The sequence below is a fragment of the Aethalodelphis obliquidens genome, unplaced genomic scaffold (genome assembly GCF_003676395.1).
Source record: "Aethalodelphis obliquidens isolate GAN/ISIS:26980383/991018 unplaced genomic scaffold, ASM367639v1 scaffold59, whole genome shotgun sequence".
Classification (NCBI taxonomy): domain Eukaryota; kingdom Metazoa; phylum Chordata; class Mammalia; order Artiodactyla; family Delphinidae; genus Aethalodelphis; species Aethalodelphis obliquidens.
In genome coordinates, this window is record NW_020838003.1 from 7,241,499 (window position 1) to 7,265,407 (window position 23,909).

The following is a 23,909-nucleotide window of genomic DNA, read 5'->3' on the forward strand; positions in this document are numbered from 1 at the left end:
GAAAATAATGCTTACTGTAGTATTCCACAGTTTTTTTTCCTTTTTCTTCCAGCATATATCCAGCTAAGACAATTAAATTAAAAAGTAAGGTGTAAAATACAGTTAAAATCATAATATACTTTGTTTTGTATCAATATAAAACATATAAATTTTAAATACCACCTCTTTAAAAACAAGTTTCTCCTGATAAATAGTATGCATGCTCATTGCTCTCCCTCTCTCTCTCTCTCTCTCTCTCTCTCTATATATATATATATATATAAATGTTTACCCTAAAATATTTATGTAAGTACTCGTCCACTTAAGACTACCCTTCTTCTAAGCTTCATCGATGGTCTCTCTATATGAAGTATATAAGCATATATGTTATACATACCAAGTAAACTACATAAAATAGAAATATGTAAAGGAAAAACAAAGGAAAACATGTCCTTCTTCCTATAGGATTTACACAGAAAATTAGTGTAATTAGTGAGGACATGTAAAATGTCTGAAGAATTTTGATGAATATCTTCTAGGAAAATAGCTATGAGAATACTAAATTTCTATTATAAAAACTTATGTTTCCATTAAACATTCAGTGAAGGTATTGTGGTCTCCCTAATATGTGCAAAAGAGGACTTTGGGATCCATTCAAAACAACAACTACAATAAGATGTCCCTCAGTTTTAGCAGGTTAGTTACACCTCTTAATCAAGTGTGTGTAGCACAGAGAACCAAATCCTGGTCCATAAGTGTTAGAAAATGTTTGATGAAAAATTCCATAGACAGAATCTGAATATTCTATATTTTAGAGGGAGTGGAGCAGGATTTCATGACAGTGGAGGGGGTTGACTCCCAGTGGTTGGCCTGACCTTAACTGCTGATGTTAAAAAACACACCAAATGTTTCTGCAGTGTTTTCTGCTGTAATTTATTTCTAGCCATAGGTTTACTTGTAGGGTTCTCATAAGCCATGCAGCAAGTGGTTTATAAATAAAGTCAGTCTGTTATAGCGGCATTACATTAAGAGACAGAATTGCTGGATTTTTTTCATTCTGTGAAAAGCTCACATCTTGAGAATCCACGTTTGATATTATTATGGTATACCTAAGATGTATCTTGCTCCAATTAACATTATCATGCTAGTCACTATAAAAAAAAACCCAAGGGCAGACTAGAGAACGTAGTAGGTTCACTACTTTCAGGAGGCTGAGTTGTAACCCAACCCATTGACTTCATCACAGCTTTCTTCCATGTAGAATAACGAATTTCACTTTCTGTGGCTTTTATCTGTGGTTCAAACCGTTCCATCATGACCATTGACAAATCCTCGGATTTAAGACTCCAAACATCTACCCCTTCTGCAGCTCCTGCTGCCATGGCAGCTCCCAGGGCAGTTGTTTCAGGCATGGAGGCTTTTATTACTGGAATATGCAGAATGTCTGCTTGCAGTTGCATAAGAACTTTGTTGTTGGTCATTCCTCCATCCACCTGCAAATGACTGAGTGGAATTCCACAGTCATGGTTCATGGCATCCAAAATCTCTCGGGTTTGGAAACAAATAGCTTCTAATGCAGCAAAAGCAATATGACTTTTATTGGTGAACTGAGTGAGACCACAGATTATCCCTCTTGCAGTGGGCTCCCAATAAGGTGCGTATAACCCTGAAAAGGCTGGGATGAAGTAGCAGCCATAAGAAGTACCTACTTCTTTAGCAAGTTTTTCACTTTCTTCTGAGGTCTTTATAATTCCAAGATTGTCTCTCAGCCAGCGAATAACAGCACCGGCTATAGCAACAGAACCTTCCAATGCATAACATACTGGCTTGTCTTTGCCTAGCTTGTAAGCCACTGTGGTCAGGAGGCCGTGTTCAGAAAATACACACTTATGACCTGTATTACATAGTAAGAAACAGCCTGTTCCATACGTGTTTTTGGCTTGTCCTTCCTGGAAGCACATTTGTCCTACCAATGCAGCAGACTGGTCCCCCAAACATCCAGATATTGGCACACCTTCCAAGGCCCCCGTTTTCGTTCGGCCATAGATCTCAGAAGAACTCCAGACATTTGGAAGAATGTCCATTGGAATTTCAAAAAAGTTACACAGCTTTTTATCCCATTCTAAAGAATGGATGTTGAAGAGCATTGTCCTACTTGCATTTGTTACATCTGTACAATGGATACCTCCATTAACTCCTCCTGTCAGACTCCAGATAAGCCATGAATCAATGGTACCAAAAAGAGCTCTACCTTCTTCAACAGCCTTTTGAACTTTTCTCACATTGTTAAGAATCCAACGAAGTTTTACTGCACTGAAGTAAGTGCTAAGTGGAAGGCCTGTCTTGGACTTGACAAAGTTATTATTTCCTGGAATTTTTTTGCTAAGTCTCAACAGTAGACTGGGTTCTTAGATCGAGCCACACCACAGCATTGTAGAGTGGCTCTCCAGTTAATTTGTCCCAGATAACAGTGGTTTCCCTCTGATTGCTGACACCAATAGCTTTTATGTTGGATATATCAATACTGAGTTCTTGAAGTTTCTCACATGTTTTCTCTATACATTCATAAACTGACTGAAGAATTTCCTTAGGGTCTTGTTCTACCCATCTTTCTTTTGGGAACTCTTGGGTTAATTCCACTTCATGCTGACTAAGTAGTTCTGCTGTTTTTGAATTGAAAACCATAAAATGAGTGGAGTCAGTACCCTGGACCACTGCCCCCACCAACGGCCCCACAACTGCCATCTTCGGAGCTGCCATGAAACCTGTAGGTGGGCTCAGCTGCTCCGGTGCTCAGCTCAGCTGCTCCGGTGCTCAGCAGCTCTGGTGCCGTTTCCCCGGTGATGGAGGTGTTGGTGGGGGTGGGGTACGCAGACCGTCAGGAGCGTCAGGATCATAACGCGCAGGCTCAGTAACTGCCTAGGCTGAACCTGAATGAGCTGGGGCATGCTTTGTTCTCTAACCAGCGCTGCATCTTTTCACCCCACTCCTTTGGCTCGAGCTCCACCCCCAACCACTCAATTATCTTTTAAGGAGATTTAAGCTTAAAAAAAATCATATATTTACCAACATAATTATTGTTACTTGTGCTCTTCATTGTGTTGTGTGGATCCACATTTCAGTTATCGCGTTCCTTCTACCTGTAAGATTTCCCCCAATATTTCTTGTAGTGTGGTCTGTTGGAAATGAATTTTTACAACTTTTGAACATCTGAAAAGTATTTCATCTACTATTTAAAGATATTTTCTCTGGATATAGAATTCTTATTAACTTTTTTTTCCTTAAATTTCAGTGCCTTGAAACTGTTGCTCCGCCCTCTTCTCTCTTGTGTTGTTTCAGGTGTGAACTTCACTGTCAAACTTATTTTTAAAATGTCTGTTTTTTCTCTCACTGTCTTTAAGATTTTTTTTTCTTTATCAATGGTTTTGGTCAGTTTTATGATGATATTACTTGGCGTAGTTTTCTTATTTTCTGTGCTTGGGGCTCATTGAGCTACTTGGGTCTGTGGGTTTATGGATTTTATCAAATTTGGAAAACTTTGGGCCATTATTTCTATAAATATGTTTTATTTTTCCTCTCTTCTCTGCTTTAGGGACTCCAATTACATATATTGGCATTCACTGCTCTACTCATTATTATAATTATTTTCTCTTTCTGTGATTCATTTTAGATAGTTTCTATTGCTATGTCTTCAAGTTTACTAATCTTTTCTTCTCCATTATTTAATCTATTAATCCATCTATTGTATTTTTCACCTCACATATTGTAGTTTTCATCCCTAGAAGTTCAATTGGATTTTTAAAAATATAAACTTAGCTTTTTGAACACATGGGATACAGTTAGAATAACTTAATTTCATCTTCTGCTAATTCTAGCATCTGTGTCAGTTCTGGTTCAATTTTGACTGATTAATTTTTCTGCTCATTATGGCTTGTATTTCTCTGCTTCTTTGCATGCTTGATAATTTTTGATTAGGTGCCAAACATTGTAAACTTTACCTGGTTGGATTGCTGGTTATTTTTGTGTTCCTGAAGACCTTGAGCGTTGTCTTGGGATGCAGTTAAGTTACATGGAAACAATTTGATTCTTTTGGGTCTTGCCTTTAAGATTTGTTAGGTGGAACAGGACAGTGTTTAATGTGGGGCTAATTATTCCCCTTACCTGTGATGAGATCCTTCAGTGTACTTTATCCAAGGCCCATGAAAAATGAGCTTTTCATGGCTGGTGTAAATAGTCCGTGTTCCCAGTTGTGGGTAAATACTGGGTACTGTCATCATTAGTCTTTTCATATGCATCTCTCCCCAGTCTCATGTAGTTTCCTCACACACATGCACTGATCAATACTGAACTGAATACTCAAAGGGGATACTCTGAAAGTCTCCAGAGTTCTCTTCCTGTACAACTCTTTTCTTTCCAGTACCATATCCTGCGCGGTCTAGCTGCCTTTGTCTCTCTGGATGCTCAGCTTTATCTCCTCACTACGGGGTTTCCACTGGGCTCCACCTGGGTTTCCCTTCCTAGTGCTGTGGCCTCAATACTCTCTCAAGGCAATAGGCTAGGGAAGTCATAATAATCATGCTATTTGTTTCTTGCCTCTTAGAGATCACTGTCCCTCATGGACTGATATTCAGCATCTTATAAACTGCTGTTATGTAATTTTTGACTTATGTGAAATGTCTCATATATTTTGTCCATTTTTTAATTGTTTCAAATGATAAATGAAGATAAATCTAGTCTCTGTTACTCCATCATTGTAAGAGTGGAAGTCCACTGAATAGAAGCTTAAATTTTCAGATTGATTGTAAAGTTGGTGAATAAATATTTATCTACTCATTAATTTTAATTCATGAAATGTCCAATCAGTGAATGGCAATTTTCTGCATTAGGCCATAGGCTATACTTCTAAGTTAGCTCAAGGATGCAGCTCATTTATTCTTAGTGAAACCAAAAGAACGAGATAGAAAATACCATAAAAATCAACAACATTGTTCTTTTACTATTTTGACTGGATCATATTTTCCTTTTAAGTAAACTTTTTAAAGGAAGTCAGAAAAACAAAATTAGCAACCAGATTTAATTTGAATAGTAGGGGACTGAAATCATCAGAAGATGGTACAGATTTTCCTGATATCTTTGTTAAGTTTTAAAATTCAACCAGAGCTTTCCTAAGCAAACATTTAGAGGCAACACTTACCAGTATGCCTGTTTACCGTACTATGTTTTAATTCTCATGAAACATTAAAAAAATTAAAAAAATTTTTTTTCTTCCCAAGTATTTGACAGTAGTAAACATTCTATGTACAGATTATTCAATAAAAAGATTTGACCTAAAGTTTGTTTTCTACTTTCCCTCTCCCCTGCCACCCCAGTATATACACACAAATGTCCCAATCATATTAGTTTTTGAGCCTAGGGATAATTCAAGCATTTTGTTTTTAATACAAGTAACATACATAAAGTCATCATTTCTGTCTATAAAGAACTCATTTACATACTAGTTCCACTGTGAGTAAGTTGTAGCCAATAAATAATCAGATAATAATTGTCTCAATTTAGTTTAGAAAGGAAAGTTGACGAGATTGATTTAACTTTCTTAGAGTAATTACAAACTATTGATGGATTTAACCAAAACTGACTAGCAATGCTTTTTTTATTTGTTTGTTTAAACTAAGAAGCTTAAACTAACTCTACTATTTTTATATTATAGAAATTAAAAACATTAACACTTTTGATTGTTAGTCTCTAATAGCCTCCCTATATTTTAATTTAAGCACCTCTGAAATAATCATTGGTACTACCTTATTTTTGAAGACATTATACTTTACAAGGAAATTATTTCATTTGTGTCATATTCCATACAAATGCAAATCCTTTAACGATGGTCATACTATTCAGAATAGTTCCCCAAATCAGATATTTCTTCAAAAAGTCTTTTAGTAGAAGATTGCTAAAATTAGAGTTGTTAAATGAATTGACTTTCTATTATTACTTATTTACCTTTAAGGTCACTCTTCTATAGTGCAGTTACTTCTTAATATAAAATCTTTTAAATGATGTCCACACTGTAAAGTTCAAAATTTAATTGTTCATTCAGTAATTTGACAGATATGCTTTGAGAGGTTGCTATATATAGGCTGTATTTTAGACAATAATATAGTGACACATGAAACATTCTTCCTGCACTTATTATAACATCTAAGTTAAGAACAATCCCAACTACTTGTCTATATTGGCATCTTCCTTTGCGCATCTTGTTTTAGAGAGCCATTCATTTAATTATTATTTTCCCCCTGTCAAGCCCACTAAATTATATGTTCAATGAGGGCAGGTATTTTGGCTGTTTTATTCAATCTTGCGTCTTCAGCATTTAGAACATGCCTGACTCTAAGCAAAAACTCAAGAAATATATATTGAATGAATTAATGAGCACCACTATATATGGTTCTCACTGTAACTAATTATCATAAAGTCAAGCTAATTTTAATTTTCATTGCTGGATGGGCTATTGATTATTCATTTTACAATCTAATATAATAAGGTAGATTGATGAATAGATAAAAAGATGGATAAATGAAAAGATATATAGTAAAATTAGTATAGTAAAATATTAATTGTAGAATCTGTGTGGTAGGTAAAATGGTGTTGGTTCTTTCAATTTTTCTATGTTTGCAAATTTTTATAACAAAATATTGGGAAAATGTAATGCAAAAAAAAGCTGCAAAACTGTTAATACAGATCTATTTCATACAGGTTCTTTTGTTTGTTTGGAGGAATAGTTGAAAGGAATAAAAGAGTCAATGCCAAGTTTATGTAAATTTGAGAGATTCTTTGGTGGCATAATCTACTCATAGTTGTTCATCCCAAGAAAACCATTAATTGTGAATCATTTTTGTTAAGGTATTTGCACTCTTATTGTAGGAATTTTCTTCTGGTTTTTATAAACCTTGTAAATCTTAGGAAGCCAGCTGCAGGTTTAACCCTTTGTTTGGCTTTTAACAAGAAATATGAGGCGTTCAGGAAGGCTGCTACTCTTTGCAGTCTCTAATGAGCGGGAATCAATTTTGAAAGTTTTGATTTCACCAAATTTGCACATACCTTGTCTTGAATTTGAGAGTGTGCACCCTGATGGTAAGGGCACTGAATTATATAGTTTGTGGCTAGGAAATTTAACTTTTTTTAGATTGTGTCATAACCAATGCATCATCACAGTTGGTAATCTTCAAAACGCTGACGCATTTTTCTACATGCTGTTCCCCAATGTGCTGGACCAGCTGTTGAGAGCCATGCCCTCCAATTGCCTGGAAGACCTCTTCTTGGACCACAAATCACCTAACATACTATCCCTCTTTGTTCTAATAAAGAAGGGAAAAATTAAAGCGAGCTACCGTGGTTTATTACTCACGTTTTCTCTGTTAAGCGCAGGCTGTGGGAGTCACTGCATTCACATCAGGAGGCCTGGCATTCTGGGTAAGCACTCATAACAGACAGGCCAATGAGTTTCATATTCACAACTATGAAAGTGATTGTATGAATGATTGAATCTTGAAATTTTTGACTGTGTGTGTGTGTGTTCTTTGTCATTTTCCCAGTGAAAATTGCCCTGACATTGATCTCAATGTTAATGTATTCCTGCTTACATTTGACTTTGGAATATGTTATGGCTAATTATCATTACACAGAATAAAAGAGCAGAACCCCGAGTGAGGTGCTTGGGTTTAGGGACAAAGGGAGGCCTATTCGGCATCCTGGCCCTAGGCCCAACAATTGTAATCGAACATCTTGAAACTGGTGGGACCTCTGCATCGGTTTTTTTCATTTTTCTCCCTCACTTTTTGAAGGGGGGTAGAGGAAGAGGGTTAAGGGTTTGAAGGGCTGAAATTTCCCCTTGAACATGATGTCAATATGTTGGCATGTCTCCTTTTATTAAGATGCCATCCAACTGATAACAAGTCCTGCTGTGTTTTACCAACATAAAAAATTAGACTGGAGACCGAGGAGCGGCAGGTGGCTTTTGGCACCAAGAAATAATCACACTTGATGTGGAAAGTAAAGTAAAAGGAGCCATCTGTTCACTGCAGGAGGACGTGAAAAATCACATTAACATATTGTCACTAACATCGTGAAATACACAGTTAATAATAAATTTAGTTATCATGGCAAGTCGTGTTGGATACTTACTCTGAAAATGTAGAATGTGAAAATGCTCTGTCTTGCCCACCCCATCTTTTTTTCTTTCCTTTTTGGAAAAAAATACCCATTACATCTTGGGGTGTGTGTGTGTGTGTGTGTGTGTGTGTGTGTGTGGTGGAGTTGGGGGGAGGAAAGTGTTTCATTTGAAAGCCTAGCTATTGTTCATTATTGCTGACTAAGTGAGCAAAATAATCTCTCATGCAGATGGAATGAATAACTTCTTTGATTCTGCCACTTATTATCTATCATGTTCCTCTATAGCTTGTTACCTGGATGGAAAAAAAGAGATGTAGGCAATAAAAAGGTGGTTTTGATGATGCCCCTTGCACAAGACCCAGAGCTTGCAAACCCTTCTGTGACAGGCTCAGAGGTGGCAGAGTGCTGCCCGAGAGGAGAATCAGAGGCTGTGACCTTTTCTTGAATGTCTAATGGGCATCTCACTCTGCCTTTAGTCAGTAAACTGTTCTGATGTGTACTGTCATGTGTGATGCCTGCACACACTTTACAAGAGAACAAACGTGTTAAAGCATCAGGATGGGAAAGTTTTCTTGCACTTTTTTTTGGTGCATGTGTTGTTTACATATGTCAATAAAATAAAGAAGCTACAGAGGCTGGAGATCAAACTAAACTTGGGAAAATTGGGGTTATTGTTGCTGAGTCATTGTTAGAGCCATGTTTACACACCTTTTGCTGTAACAGTGCGCTATCTAGTTTCTTGCAGTCATTGTTCACTATCACTACAAATCTGTGACTCAAATCCAGATCATTAGTAGTATTATTAATATCAAAATCTCAGTCTCACTATTTACAAAATTACAGTTGTCATACAATAGAATTCTAATAAATAACTTGACCAAGCGTCATTCCCCAGTTATGGTTGTTGATCTATATCCAGTCATTATCACATTTGCTAGAAAGTGGCAATATATAGATAACTTCAAGAATATGTGTACGTAATTGTGTAAAGAGCATTAGAATAAAAATCAGGATTTTAGTTCCAGCTCTGACTAACTAGCTTTATGATATTTAGCAAGTCCAGTTATCTCCCAGACCCGTTTTTCTTAGGGGTAAAATTTAGGTACTCTCTAAAGGAACTTGTCCCTTCTAAAATGTAAAGATTTTAGAAAATGTTGTCCAGTGAAACTTGATATTTATTTTAAGTTAATAGAGGGAAAATGGTGTGCAATGAGCAGTCATTTTTGGTCATACATATTTACTCATAAAACCTGAATGACCCTGGAAGGTAATACGTGAGTTTGGGTTGCTACCTTTCATTCGTCAGGTTGTGATGGCATTTGGAGAGAGATCTGTTTTGTTGGGAGCGAGGTGGTGGTGGACTTTTCTTCTGTTGCATGTGTGACATTCTGTCACTAAGGGTAAATGTTATCATATATTCCTGACTTCGGTGCAGACTCTGCCACCTCACTCAAGTCATCACTTTGTCTCATGAATAGAGACTTTTTTATTCTTTAGAACGTTTCTTAAAAATAATACAGTTTCTGTTATTTCAGAATATGAAATGCAGAATCCACTTAATTTTCTCCACTGTTCTTGGATCATATGGTGGTTCACCTTCCTGGATGTCCTTCCTTCTCTGTTATACAATCTACCAAAATGTCAGCTCATGTTTCTTCTTCATGGAAACCTTTCCTGACCTCTTAACCTTAGTTTAATCCCATTGTACCTTATACCTCCCTTTTTCTAACTGTCATTGCACTTGAATTAATTGTTTGGTGTATGCCATGTCTGCTGGACTATAACCCTCGTGAAGGCAGGCCCCTGTCCCTTTGTCATGGTCACCAATAATGCCAGGCATATAAAGCATTTAATAAGTATCATTTTATTGATTGATAGTTGGTTACTCAAACCAACTGTCAGGTTTTATCAGGTTTCAGGGAAAATAGAATGGGTCTTTGGCATTGGCATTATTCTACATTTATCCTGAAAGCCTCTGATGAACTTTAGGGTACTATTCCAGGGGTTATCATTCCTATGGAGGCACAGATAGAACTAGACACCATTTTAGGGTTCTTCTGGAGCAATTAGAATGTCTAAAGGACATCCTAGCATGGACATCAAAATAGTTCATGGCTCTTCCAAGGCTCTTGGATTCATTTTTATAATAGCCTGAAAATATATTATCAAAAAGTTGAACAATGTACTTAATAAGTCCTCAGCTGGTCCTGGGGCTGATCCAAGAGTCTGAATCTACCAAAGCATTTAAGTCTTACATGGACAAACTATTCTTCAGTAGACTGGAATCCATCATTGAACTAAAATTTACTCAGCTTGGGGGAAACATGTAAGTTTAATTTTATGGAGATGCAAACTGGCAAAGGAATATGTTTTGTAATATCAGGTAGGAACTGTATATCTCTTCATGTGTTACTTTGCTATAAAGTTTAGAATGAAATGAATTTGCCATCAAATTAAGTATGATTTGAAATGATAAAATGAATTACTAGTGTTCTCCCCAAAGTTATTGTCAGAACTGTTATATAAATAGAGTCACATATGTTACATGGAAAATACGTGCTTAACTCATTTTATATTTATTATTTTAATACATATTTACTGAAACATGTTTATTAGTAATAAATAATCCCCATAGTAGGAGACATAATTATTGCTCTATTGTTTTATTAACTGAAAATCTAGTAAAAAGTAACCACCAGGAATGAAAATGTCTGTGGTAATCATCTAAAAAGGTAGATAAAACTAGGAAATTATCATAGTGAATGATAATTATACTCTCTAGAAAGTTGCCAAATGTTTAGACTTAGGTTGGGAATATTTTGCCACAATGCATAAAAATTACCTCAGACCCTTAGAGGCAGTTGTACAAACTGACAAGCATTTTCAGAATTGACAGTCCCCCTTACCCAGTAGATATTTCATTCCCTGCATGCTGGGCTTCTTTGCAGTTGTTGAAAACCAAGGCAGATGGGCACTCCAGTCAGCCTGAGGGGACAGGAATAACACACTTCAGAGCACCGGGTGCCATGAGATTCCTTCTTTTCATCAGACGGGCTAATAGACCCACGGAGGCCAGGAATTCAGTCATATCCTAGAGGGTCTTGCAGGTGGTCATCATTGAAGTGCCTGGTAGACTTCCTGGCCGACCCCTGGTTTCACAGAGAGTGTTGAAAGTATAGCTCTTCCACTGTGACAGCCAGGTTTCGACATGAAATAGCATATTAGAAAAACTCTGATGGTTTTGCAAGAATGGAAAACATTCAGAGGTTGATGCTGATGAAGAATTCTTGTGTTTTTCTTTTCTCCCTCTCTCTTTATTATGGTAAGAATGCTTAACATGAGATCTCCCTTCTTAACAGATTTTTAAGTGTATAATGCAGTATTGTTATCTTAAGGCACAATGTTATATCTTAGATCTCTAGAACTTATTCATCTTGCATAACTGAAATTTTAAACATGCTGATTAGCAGCTCTGCATTTCCCTCTCTCCTCAGTCCCTGGCAACCACCATTCTGTTCTTTGCTTCTGTAAGTTTGTATTTGATAACTCATACTGGTGGAATCATGCAGGATTTGTCATTCTGGTGTTTGTTTCTTTTCTGTTTCTGTTGGCTATTACCACATATCCTTAGTAGTTCCATCTATCAATAAGTACCCTTTGCTCTTCATCCTCTGAACTTCTGAGGCATACAGTGACTCTTGATTCAGCACTATTAATTCCTTTTTAATATCTGGTAACCCTTTTTCTCTGATTACGGTGTAAGCTACCTAGGGGGACAAGATTGCTTGAGTCATTCTATAGTCTTAGTAACGCCTTGCACATAAGAATAATAGTCTATACTTCTGTGCTTCTTTTTCCTTCCTTCATTAATTCAAGAAATATTTACCAAGTATAAACTATTAAATAATTGCTAGAATAGCCTTTGGGATAAAATCGTGAACTAGACAGACACGGTCCTTGTCCTTGTGAGGTTATAGTGGTGAAGCAGGCAAAAACTGAGTAAATGAAGGTAAACAAATTACAAATTGTAATAAGTGTTAAAAGGGAATAAATGACTAAAACTGAGTATAACTGGGGGTGGGAGAGGTGACTGGATTTTCTGTTTTTCTTGCTATTTGTTTTTCCCATTTTTATCTTAGCTGCCCCCTCTTCCAAGTCAAATACTCCGAATCTCTTCTTTCAGGTAGGTGTATGTCTACAGAATAAGAACTATGAAAGGCTAACCACTGTTATTATTTTCTTTTTCCACTACACCTCTCCTGGGTGTGTATAAGCAGATTGCCTACAAGTAAGGACAGGTCATGGCTTTTCAGTGACCAGATGCAGTATGCCTTACCAAGTACCACACATACAACAGATACTATGTACAGAATAATTCTGATTAAATTAGAATACAGAAGAAATGCTTTGCTAACACTGAAAAGTTAGACATGTTTTCAGAACAGTACTCTTATTATTAATATCCCCATTGGCATATAGTTTTTACAAGCCAAGAGCCATGCCTATAAAGCCCATAGAAGGTTTATGATGCGTATGTGCAGAAGGGAAGAATGATGGAGTCTGGGAGAAAATTATTATTATTCCTTAATTGATTATCCTAGTTCAAGACTAGTTATACATGCCATTAAGCACCCTCTTACATGTCTTAATATATAGCTTTACAGTGGAAATAAACAGATACAGAGGCTTACTATGTAAATTAAGCTGCAAACAATTAATATGTTACCTTATAGAAGTGATAAGAAATCAAATATGGCATATGGGTTTATGGCTAACTGCGGGAACATGATTCTTGAATGTACGTAAATACCAGTAAATCCATCAAGTAATCTGCCTTAATATTCTGCAAAAGGTAGACCCTCGAGGGAGCTATGTTTACAAATTGAACTTCAAAAACTAAGAGAGATGAAGAACTTAGAAGCTTAGAAATAGGTACTATGTTAGTTCACTAGGTCTGTCTCTAAAAAAGTACCACAGACTGGGTGGCTTAGACAACAGAAACTTGTATTCTCACAATTATAAGCCTGAGATTAAGGTGTTGGCAGGGTTGTTTCCTCTGAGGTATCTCTTCTTGGCTTATAGATGACTGTGTTCCCCTCTTTGTCTTCACATGGACTTACCTCTGTGTGTCTATGTCCCAATCTTCTCTTCTGAGGACACCAGTCAGATTGGATTAAGACCCACCCATATGACTTCATTTTACCTTAATTACATCTTTAAAGGCCCTATCTACAAATACAGTCACATTCTGATGTACTGCGGGTTAGGACTTCAACATATGAATTTGGGGGGACACAAACCCATATCAGATACTAAAATAACAATTACTGAGTAAGTCAGGGCCAGGGTCTAACCAGGTAAATGAAAACCACTTCAATTATTTGCAACAGAGGGAATTTGAAGCAAGAAATTGATTTCATAGGTGATAGAAAGGTTGCAAATCCAAACGAGATAGTGAGGCAACTCAAGGATTAAAAAGTAGGAAATTCCTTTGTATATTCTTGCTTCCTTTGTCATAGATTAATTGACCATGGGTGTGTGGGTTTATTTCTGGGCTCTCTGTTCTGTTCCATTGATCTATGTGTCTGTTTTGGGGCTTATACCATACTGTTTTGATTACTGTAGCTTTGTAGCTTAGTCTGAAGTGAGGGAATGTGATGCCTCCAGCTTTGTTCTTCTTTCTTAAGATTGTTTTGGCCATTTGGGGGGTCTTTTGTGGTTCCATACAAATTTTAGGATTATTTGTTCTAGTTCTGTGAAAAATGCCCTTGGTATTTTGATAGGGATTGCATTGAATCTGTAGATTGCCTTGGGTGGTATGGTCATTTTAACAATATTATTTCTTCCAATCTAAGAACATGGTATATCTTTCCATCTTTTTGTGTTGTCTTCAGTTTCTTTCATCAGTGCCTTATAGTTTTCCACATACAGGTCTTTTCCTTCCTTGGGTAGGTTTATTCCTAGGTATTTTCTTTTTGGTGCAATGGTAAATGAGATTGTTTCCTTAATTTCTCTTTTTGATATTTCATTGTTAGTGTATAGAAATGCAACAGATTTCTGCATATTAGTTTTGTATCCTGCAACTTTATTGAATTCACTGATGAGCTCTAGTAGCTTTCTGGTGGCATCTTTAGGACTTTCTGTATATAGTATCATGTCATCTGCAACCAGTGACAGTTTTAATTCTTCCTTTTCAATTTGGATTCCTTTTATTTCTTCTCTAATTGCTGTGGCTAGAACTTCCAAAACTATGTTGAATAAAAGTGGTGAAAGTGGGCACCCTTGTCTTGTTCCCGGTCTAGAGGGAATGCTTTCAGCTTTTTGTCCTTGAGTATTTTGTTAGCTGTGGGTTTGTCATATATGGTCTTTATGTTGAGGTATGTTCCCTCTATGCCCACTTTTTGGAGAGTTTTTTTTATCATAAATGGACATTGAATTTTGTCAAAAGCCTTTTCTGGAAGTACTGAAAAGATCGTATGGTTTTTGTTCTCAATTTGTTAATGTGGTGTATCACATTGATTGATTTGCAGATATTGAAAAATCCTTGCATCCCTGGGGTAAATTCCAGTCGATCAAGGTGTATGGTCCTTTTAATGTATTGTTGGATGTGGTTTGCTAATATTTTGTTGAGGATTTTTACATCTATGTTCATCAGTGATATTGTCCTGTAATTTTGTGTGTGTGTGTGATATCTTTGTCTGGTTTTGGTATCAGGATAATTCTGGCCTCATAGAATGAGTTCAGGAGTGTTCCTCTCTCTGCAATTTTTTTGAATAGTTTGAGAAGTATAGGTATTAACTATTCTCTAAAATAATGAAATTAGAACATTCTCTAACACCATATACAAAAATAAACTAAACATGGATTAAAGACCTAAATGTAAGACTGGATACCATAACATTCCTAGAGGAAAACATTGGCAGAACACTCTTTAACATAAATCGTAGCAATAATTTTTTTGCATCCATGTCCTAAAAACAAAGGAAATAAAACAAAAATAAAGAAATGGGACCCGATTAGACTTAAAAGCTTTTGCACAGCAAACGAAACCATCCATAAAACAAAAAGACAACCTACTGAATGGGAGAAACTATTTACAAATGATATGACCAATAAAAGGTTAATATTCAACATGTATAAACAGCTCATACAACTCAACATCAAAAAAGCCAACACCCGATTAAAAAATGGGCAGAAGAATTGAATAGACATTTTTCCAAAGAGAAAATGCAGATGGCCAACAGGCACGTGAAAAGATGTTCAATATTGCTGATAATTAGAGAAATGAAAATCAAAACCACAATGAGACATTACCTCACACCTGTCAGAATGGCTGTCATCAAAAAGACCACAAATAACAACCACTGGCAAGGATGTGGAAAAATGGGAACCCTTGTACACTGTTGGTAGGAATGTAAATTGGTGCAGCCACTGTGGAAACAGTATGGAAATTTCTCAAAAGCTAAAAATAGAACTACCGTATGACCCAGCAGTTCCATTCCTGTGTATATATCAAAAAAACCCAAAAACACGTATTCAAAAAATACATGCATCCCAACATTATAGCAACATTATTTACAGCAGCTGAGATATGGGAACAATTAAGCGTCCATCAGCAGATGAATGTATAAAAAAAGATGCGGTATATATGTATATACAATGGAATACTATTCAGCCGTAAAAAGAATGAAATTTTGCCATTTGCGGCAACATGGATGGACTTGGAGGGCATTATGCTAAGTAAAGTAAGTGAGACAGAGAAAGACAAATACTGTATGATATCACTTATATGTGGAATCTGAAAGATACAGCAAACTAGTGAATAAAACAAAAATGAAGCAGACTCACAGATATAGAAAACAAACTGGTGGTTACCAATGGGGAGAGGGAAGTGGGGAGAGTCAATATAGGGGTAGGAGGTTGAGGTATAAAGTATTAGGTATAAAATAAGCTACAAGGATATATTGTACAACACAGAAATTGGCCAATATTTTATAATAACTGTAAATGGAGTATAACCTTTAAAAGTTGTGAATGACTATATTGTACACCTGTATCATATAATATTGTACATCAACTATATGTTGATAAAATTAAAAAAATAAATTTATACATTTTTTAAAAAATGAAAAAAAAGTGGGTAACTCTTCCCTTTTTTTTTTTTTTTTTTTTTTGGCCACACTGTGCAGCCTGTCGTATCTTAGTTTCCTGATCAGGGACTGAACCTGTGCCCCCTGCACTGGGAGTGTGGAGTCCTAACCACTGGATTGCCAGGGAAGTCCTAGGAAACTTTTTGTAAGCCTAGAATAGAGGGACAAAAGGAAGAAGTAGTACTGGCAGAGACAAGGATGGGTTTACCTGGTAGAAGCTGGAACCACACAGGGCCTGGAAACACTGAAGCCCCAAAAGAAACACAGGTGCTGCCCGAAATAATGCTCAAGGCAGAGACAGAGGGAAGAATACTCTGTTTTCTCCCTTCTTCTTACTCTCCGTTTTTCTGCCAGGGCCCTTTAATAGCCAACCCTGGACAGAAGCCTGGCAATTACAGCTTGCCAGGGTCTGTTCTACATTACAGACAAAGTAACAGGAAGGCAAGGAGTGAATCTGAGGCCAAACAAGCCAAAGACTGGCACAAGTGCTAAAAAATAGAACATTATACAGTGATTCGAAATGGTCCTTCAAATTAATGAAGGGAGATTTACATATTTATATTTATGGTTAGTGACTGTTATATAAATCTACCCACAAGTGCCCAAACAAGACTTACTTTATTTTATTCTTGTAATTTCTTTAAAAATATTTCTTTCCTTCTTTGCCTGGAAGATCCATCCCCCTCCCACCCCACAATCTGTGCATTTCTAAATTCTAAACATTGTGTTAAACCTTGCTTTAATTCTCCTTTGAAGTTTCGCAAATTCTTCTTTGCTTCTCTTCTTAATCCCATTCACTCTGTCTATGTTGGTCTCAGGGCACTGAGAACTTTCCCATCTATATGAGCAACTATTTATATACCCAATATGTAGTTTTTAAGATCAGGGCCTGGAGTCTTTGTAGTTCGCATAGTTTTTTTAATACTGCAGCTTGCATGTTATTAAAGATCAATAAATATATCTAATGAATAATTGTACTTAAGAAAACTCTTATAATATTGGCTTTATTCCCACTTAGTATTTTTAATCTTATTATCTTTCCTATAATTTTTTCCATCATCTTTAGCATTCTGGATAACAAAGCTAATAGAACACAAGCATTTCTTTTCTTTTTGATTCCTTTTTGAGGGAAGATATATTTCATTTTATGGTTATGTAGATAAGAATCCTTAACATGGGATTCAGAGAAATTACCCTCTTGTCCCATCTAAATATCAAAAGGCACATGAAATTTTGAATGTGTATTCTAAGTTAATAGGTCTTTTCTATTATTTTCCCCCCTTTTTTGCATGATCACTTTTTTAGATCTTGAAATAAATCTCTTCCTTCCACTGATATTTATTGACTATGAGCCAGGCATGCTCTAGGCTTTTAAAATATGTCAGGAAACAAAACAGACTATTTTTCCCTTGTATTCTAGCAAAAATAACAATAAACATAAAAAGTAAATTGTAAGTTCACTGAAGGTGATGTGTAATATGAGGGAAAAACTAGAATTAGTTTGAGGTTAGTAAGATCAGAAGTGTCAGGATGGAGGTAGGTAGCTGACTGCTATTTAAATAGGATGGTGAGAGTCAATAAAGGTGACATTTGAGCAGAGAATTAAAGGAAGTGATAAAGTTGGCAATACCGGTATCTGGAAAAGGAGCTTTCCAGGCAAAGAGAATAGGCTATAAAGGCCCTACGGTGGTAAAATTCCTAGAACAGACATTCCCAAGCTTTTTAATTTCATGGAGCTCACAGTGTCTAATTTTTTTTCCCACAGTGTCTCTAGACCAAGAGAAATACCTAACAGTTCTATTCATTAAGTAGTTTGTCACAGACAACTTAATAAGTGTCTTTGTCAAAATTTAATAGTCATTTAGAAAACTAATATACATACATTATAGATAAGTAATATATATATATATATATTTTTTTTTCATTCTTAAATAACTGCAGTTACTTTCGAATGGACTTTGCGTTCCTGTTGGGGATGCACCTTGGTCAAGGTGGTAGGATGTGGTCAACCTTTAGATATATGTTGAAGGTAGAGCTGGTAGGATATGTTGATGGATTAGGTGTGAAATATGAGGAAAAGAGAGGAGTCAAGGATGACTCAGATTTTTGGGCTGAGGAACTGGAAGGAAGAAGTTGTCGTCATCAAGAGAGGGAGGGTAGACAGCAGGTAAGCAGTTGTGGGAGCTCCATTCTAGAAACGTTACATTTCAGGTGTGATAATAGTTAGACATGAAAGTAGGCAGCTGGATTTACGAGTGCAATGTTCAGAAGGGAGGCATGGGATGAAAATGTGCTTTGACCTGGTGAGAGGTACAGAGACAGTGGGTAAAGTCTGGAGCTAAAGGAGACCTTCCAGAGAATAAATGTAGATGGGGGAGAGAAAGGATCCAAAGACTGAACCTTGGGACCTTCAATAGGAATTGATTTGGGAGAAGAGAAGGAACAAGGAAGTAGATTTAGAAAGTTAGGGGAAAAACCATGAGAGCGTGCTATTCTGGAAGTGCAGTGAAAAGCAGATCATCTACTTTGTCTAATACTGTGGAAAGGACAGTAAAGATAAATAAAATGCAGTTTGGTAAGCACTTCAGTAAACTCAGAAATGGAATTCTCTTAACAAAATAGCTAGTGTTACTGTGTGACAATAACACAGTATCAATCAATGCAAAATTGCTATTAGACTTTTCCATTAAAGAATGAGAAAAATCAGGAGATCTGCACTTCTGATTTTAGAGTTTATTAGCAGTATCTAGTAATACACTATAATGAGTTTTAAAACAAAATGGAAAATTGTTAAACCTTAAGAAAGGTAATTAAAAATAATCTTAGTAATCTTGATAGGCAAAATTTGTTTTCAGTTAAAAACTATTGGCAAGAAAAATATGTTTGAGATCCAGTGCTGTTTTTGCATAGTGACTTAATACATAGCAAGCAATGCTGAATATTTGCAGAAGATCTGGTAAGAGCAGGTAGCAGCAGTTTCCTTTTCAATATGTTTTAAATGGCAGTATGATAAAGCTGGAAAATAACAATTTTAATGTTCCTTTAAAATTGGCTTTGCAAAGAAGCAATTTTATTTCTGTTTGCTCTAACTGCTTGAGTTGGTTTCCTCACTTCAGACTAAAATTTCCTTAAATAAGTTTGATAGAAAACATGTTAAATTATATTTCATCATTCTAAAACAAATCCTCAACTATCTCACTTTCTTACTGAAACCTTCTATTGTCAACAGCTTACTTTTTCTTTATTCCAAAAGCACCATTATTTGACAGATGGTAATTTCTGTGATTTCTGTATGTTCTTAAAGTCAAACAGACCCCTTCTTGTCCCTCTCTTTCCTATCCAGCCTGAATCTCATGACTGATCGTCTGAACCATACTTTCACTGGCTGTGTCAGTCTGGGTTCAGTTAAGAAAACAGAGCCACACTATATATTTAAAACACACTGAATTTAATATAAATAATTAATGACATGTGATGGATGAACTGAAAACCTAACAGGGAATGGTGAGAAAATTCAAAGATTAGCAAAAATAGGAAGTTGCTACCAGCCCCAGGGCTAAAGAGAAAGCTTGAAAAGGTAGCACTCCCATAGTCCAGAGGTGGAGGCTTACTGAAGGGAGCTAGAACTATGGTGAGGGCCTCCTGGTGGGCACTGGTATCAGTAAGGGATAGTATGCGCAAAGACAGTTGGAGGAGATATAACTGTTTTCAGAAAGACCAGTCAAGCAGAGAAACAGGGGTTAAATAGCCCTGGTGTATCTATCATTGAATCTAGTTAGAAAAAGGAAAACCACAGCGATTGTTATTATCATCATCATCATCATTTACAGGTATGCAATATTTATTGAGTGAATGAACACGGTATGGCAAGACAAGCCTTTAGAATATAGCTGATTAGTAAGAAAGGTCCACTGAGTCACAGGCAGAGCTGTGAATAAGGAATCTGGAATTCTTAGATAAGTGCTCATAGATAAAGCTTTACTGGAACACAGCCATGATTTTAAATTTAAAAGTTGTCTATGGCTGCTCCCACATTACAAAAGCAGAGTTGAGTAGTTGTAATACAGACCAGACAGACCACACAGTCTCTGATATTTATTATTTGGCTAATCATAGAAAATGTTTGCCTACCTCTGCTTTACACCCAGAGAGAAATCATACTGGTAGAAATCATACAGCCATGCTGATTACTATTCATTTAAAAAAAATTTAAATTTAATTTTATTTATTTTTTTATACAGCAGGTTCTTATTAATCATCCATTTTATACACATCAGTGTATACATGTCAATCCCAATCGCCCAATTCAGCAAACCACCACCCCTACCCCCTGCTGCTTTCCCCGCTTGGTGTCCATACGTTTGTTCTCTACATCTGTGTCTCAACTTCTACCCTGCAAACCGGTTCATCTGTACCATTTTCTAGGTTCCACATATATGCATTAATATATGATATTTGTTTTCCTCTTTCTGACTTACTTCACTCTGTATGACAGTCTCTAGGTCCATCCATGTCTCAACAAATGACGCAATTTCGTTCCCTTTTATGGCTGAGTAATATTCCATTGTATATATGTACCACATCTTCTTTATCCATTCGTCTGTTGATGGGCATTTAGGTTGTTTCCATGACCTGGCTATTGTAAATAGTGCTGCAATGAACATTGGGGTGCATGTGTCGTTTTGAATTATGGTTTTCTCTGGGTATATGCCCAGTAGTGGGATTGCTGGATCATATGGTAATTCTATTTTTAGTTTTTTAAGGAACCTCCATACTGTTCTCCATAGTGGCTGTATCAATTTACATTCCCACCAACAGTGCAAGAGGGTTCCCTTTTCTCCACACCCTCTCCAGCATTTGCTGTTTGTAGATTTTCTGATGATGCCCATTCTAACTGGTGTGAGGTGATACCTCATTGTAGTTTTGATTTGCATTTCTCTGATAATTAGTGATGTTGAGCAGCTTTTCATGCTTCTGAGCCATCTGTATGTCTTCTTTGGAGAAATGTCTATTTAGGTCTTCTGCCCATTTTTATATTGGGTTGTTTGTTGTTTTAATATTGAGCTGCATGAGCTGTTTATATATTTTGGAGATTAATCCTTTGTTGATTCGTTTGCAAATACTATCTCCCATTCTGAAGGTTGTCTTTTCATCTTGTATATGGTTTCCTTTGCTATGCAAAAGCTTTGAAGTTTCATTAGGTCCCATTTATTTATTTTACTTTTTATTTCCATTATCCTAGGAGGTGGATCAAAAAAGATCTTGCTGTGATTTATGTCATAGAGTGTTCTTCCTATGTTTTCCTCTAAGAGTTTTATAATGTCTGGTGTTACATTTAGGTCTCTAATCCATTTTGAGTTTATTTCTGTGTATGGTGTTAGGGAGTGTTGTAATTTCATTCTCATACATGTAGCTGCCTAGTTTTCCCAGCACCCCTTATTGAAGAGACTGTCTTTTCTCCGTTGTATATCCTTGCCTCCTTTGTCATAGAAGTTGACCGGAGGTGCGTGGGTTTATCTTTGGGCTTTCTATCTTGTTCCATTGATCTATGTTTCTGTTTTTGTGCCAGTACCATATTGTCTTGATTACTGTAGCTTTATAGTATAGTCTGAAGTCAGGGTGTCAGATTCCTCCAGCTCCATTTTTTCCCCTCAAGACTGCTTTGGATATTCAGGGTCTTTTGTGTCTCCATAAAAATTTTAAGATTTTTTGTTCTAGTTCTGTAAAAAAATGCTATTGGTAATTTGATAGGGATTGCATTGAATCTGTAGATTGCTTTGGGTAGTATAGGCATATTCACAATATTGATTCTTCCAACCCAAGAACATGGTATATCTCTCCATCTGTTGGTATCATCTTTAATTTCTTTCATCAGTGTCTTATAGTTTACTGCATACAGGTCTTTTGTCTTCTTAGGTAGGTTTATTCCTAGGTATTTTATTCTTTTTGTTGCAGTGGTAAATGGAAGTGCTTCCTTAATTTCTCTTTCAGATTTTTCATCATTAGTGTATAGGAAAGCAAGAGATTTGTGTGCATTAATTTTGTATCCTGCAACTTTACCAAATTCATTGTTTAGCTCTAGTAGTTTTCTGGTGGCATCTTTAGGATTCTCTATGTATAGTATCATGTCATCTGCAAACAGTGACAGTTTTACCTCTTCCTTTCCAATTTATATTACTTTTATTTCTTTTTCTTCTCTGATTGCCATGGCTAGGACTTCCAAAACTATGTTGAATAATAGTGGCAAGAGTGGACATCCTTGTCTTGTTCCTGATCTTAGAGGAAGTGCTTTCTGTTTTTCACCATTGAGAATGATGTTTGCTGTGGGTTTGTTGTATATGGCCTTTATTATGTTGAGGTAGGTTCCCTCTGTGCCCACTTTCTGGAGAGTTTTTATCATAAATGGGTGTTGAATTTTGTCACAAGTTTTTTCTGCATCTATTGAGATCATATGGTTTTTATTCTTCAATTTGTTAATATGGTGTATCACATTGATTGATTTGTGTATATTGAAGAATCTTTGCATCCCTGGGATAAATCCCACTTGATAGTGGTGTATGATCCTTTTAATGTGTTGTTGGATTCTGTTTGCTAGTATTTTGTTGAGGATTTTTGCATCTATATTCATCAGTTATATTGGTCTGTAATTTTCTTTTTTGTAGTATCTTTGTCTGGTTTTGCTATCAGGGTGATGGTGGCCTCATAGAATAGTTTGGGAGTGTTCTTTCCTCTGCAATATTTTGGAAGAGTTTCAGAAGGATGGGTGTTAGCTCTTCTCTAAATGTTTGGTAGAATTCACCTGTGAAGCCATCTGGTCCTGGACTTTTGTTTGTTGGGAGATTTTTAATCACAGTTTCAGTTTCAGTGCTTGTGATTAGTCTGTTCATATTTCCTATTTTTTCCTCGTTCAGTCTTGGAAGGTTATACCTTTCTAAGAATTTGTCCATTTCTTCCAGGTTGTCCATATTTTGGCATAGAGCTGCTTGTAGTAATCTCTTATGATGCTTTGTATTTCTGCAGTGTCTGTAGTAACCTCTCCTTTTTCATTTCTAATTTTATTGATTTGAGTCCTCTCCCTCTTTTTCTTGATGAGTCTGGCTAATGGTTTATCAATTTTGTTTATCTTCTCAAAGAATCAGCTCTAGTTTTATTGATCTTTGCTATTGTTTTCTTTGTTTCTATTTCATTTATTTCTGCTCTGATCTTTTTGATTTCTTTCCTTCTGCTAACTTTGGGTTTTGTTTGTTCTTCTTTCTCCAGTTCTTTTAGATATAACGTTAGGTTGTTTATTTGAGATTTTTCTTGTTTCCTGAGGTAGGCTTGTATAGCTATAAAATTCCCTCTTAGAACTGCTTTTGCTGCATCCCATAGGTTTTGGGTCGTCGTGTTTTCATTATCATTTGTCTCTAGGTATTTTTTGACTTCCTCTTTGATTTCTTCAGTGATCTCTTGGTTATTTAGTCATGTATTGTTTAGCCTCCATGTGTTTGTGTTTTTTACATTTTCTTCCATGTAACTGATTACTAATCTCATAGCATTGTGGTCAGAAAAGATGTTTGATATGATTTCAATTTTATTAAATTTACCAAGTCTTGATTTGTGACCCAAGATGTG

At 36.2% G+C, this 23,909-nt stretch overlaps 1 protein-coding gene across 1 annotated transcript; it reads right to left on the minus strand.

Annotated features, from left to right (window-relative positions):
- Nucleotides 1-1,077: 1,077 nt before the first annotated feature.
- On the minus strand, nucleotides 1,078-2,739 carry GK2 (glycerol kinase 2). The gene is given in 3 exon segments (XM_027087616.1): nucleotides 1,078-1,140; nucleotides 1,143-2,367; nucleotides 2,369-2,739. Coding segments are annotated over 3 exon segments (1,659 nt in total).
- Nucleotides 2,740-23,909: the final 21,170 nt, after the last annotated feature.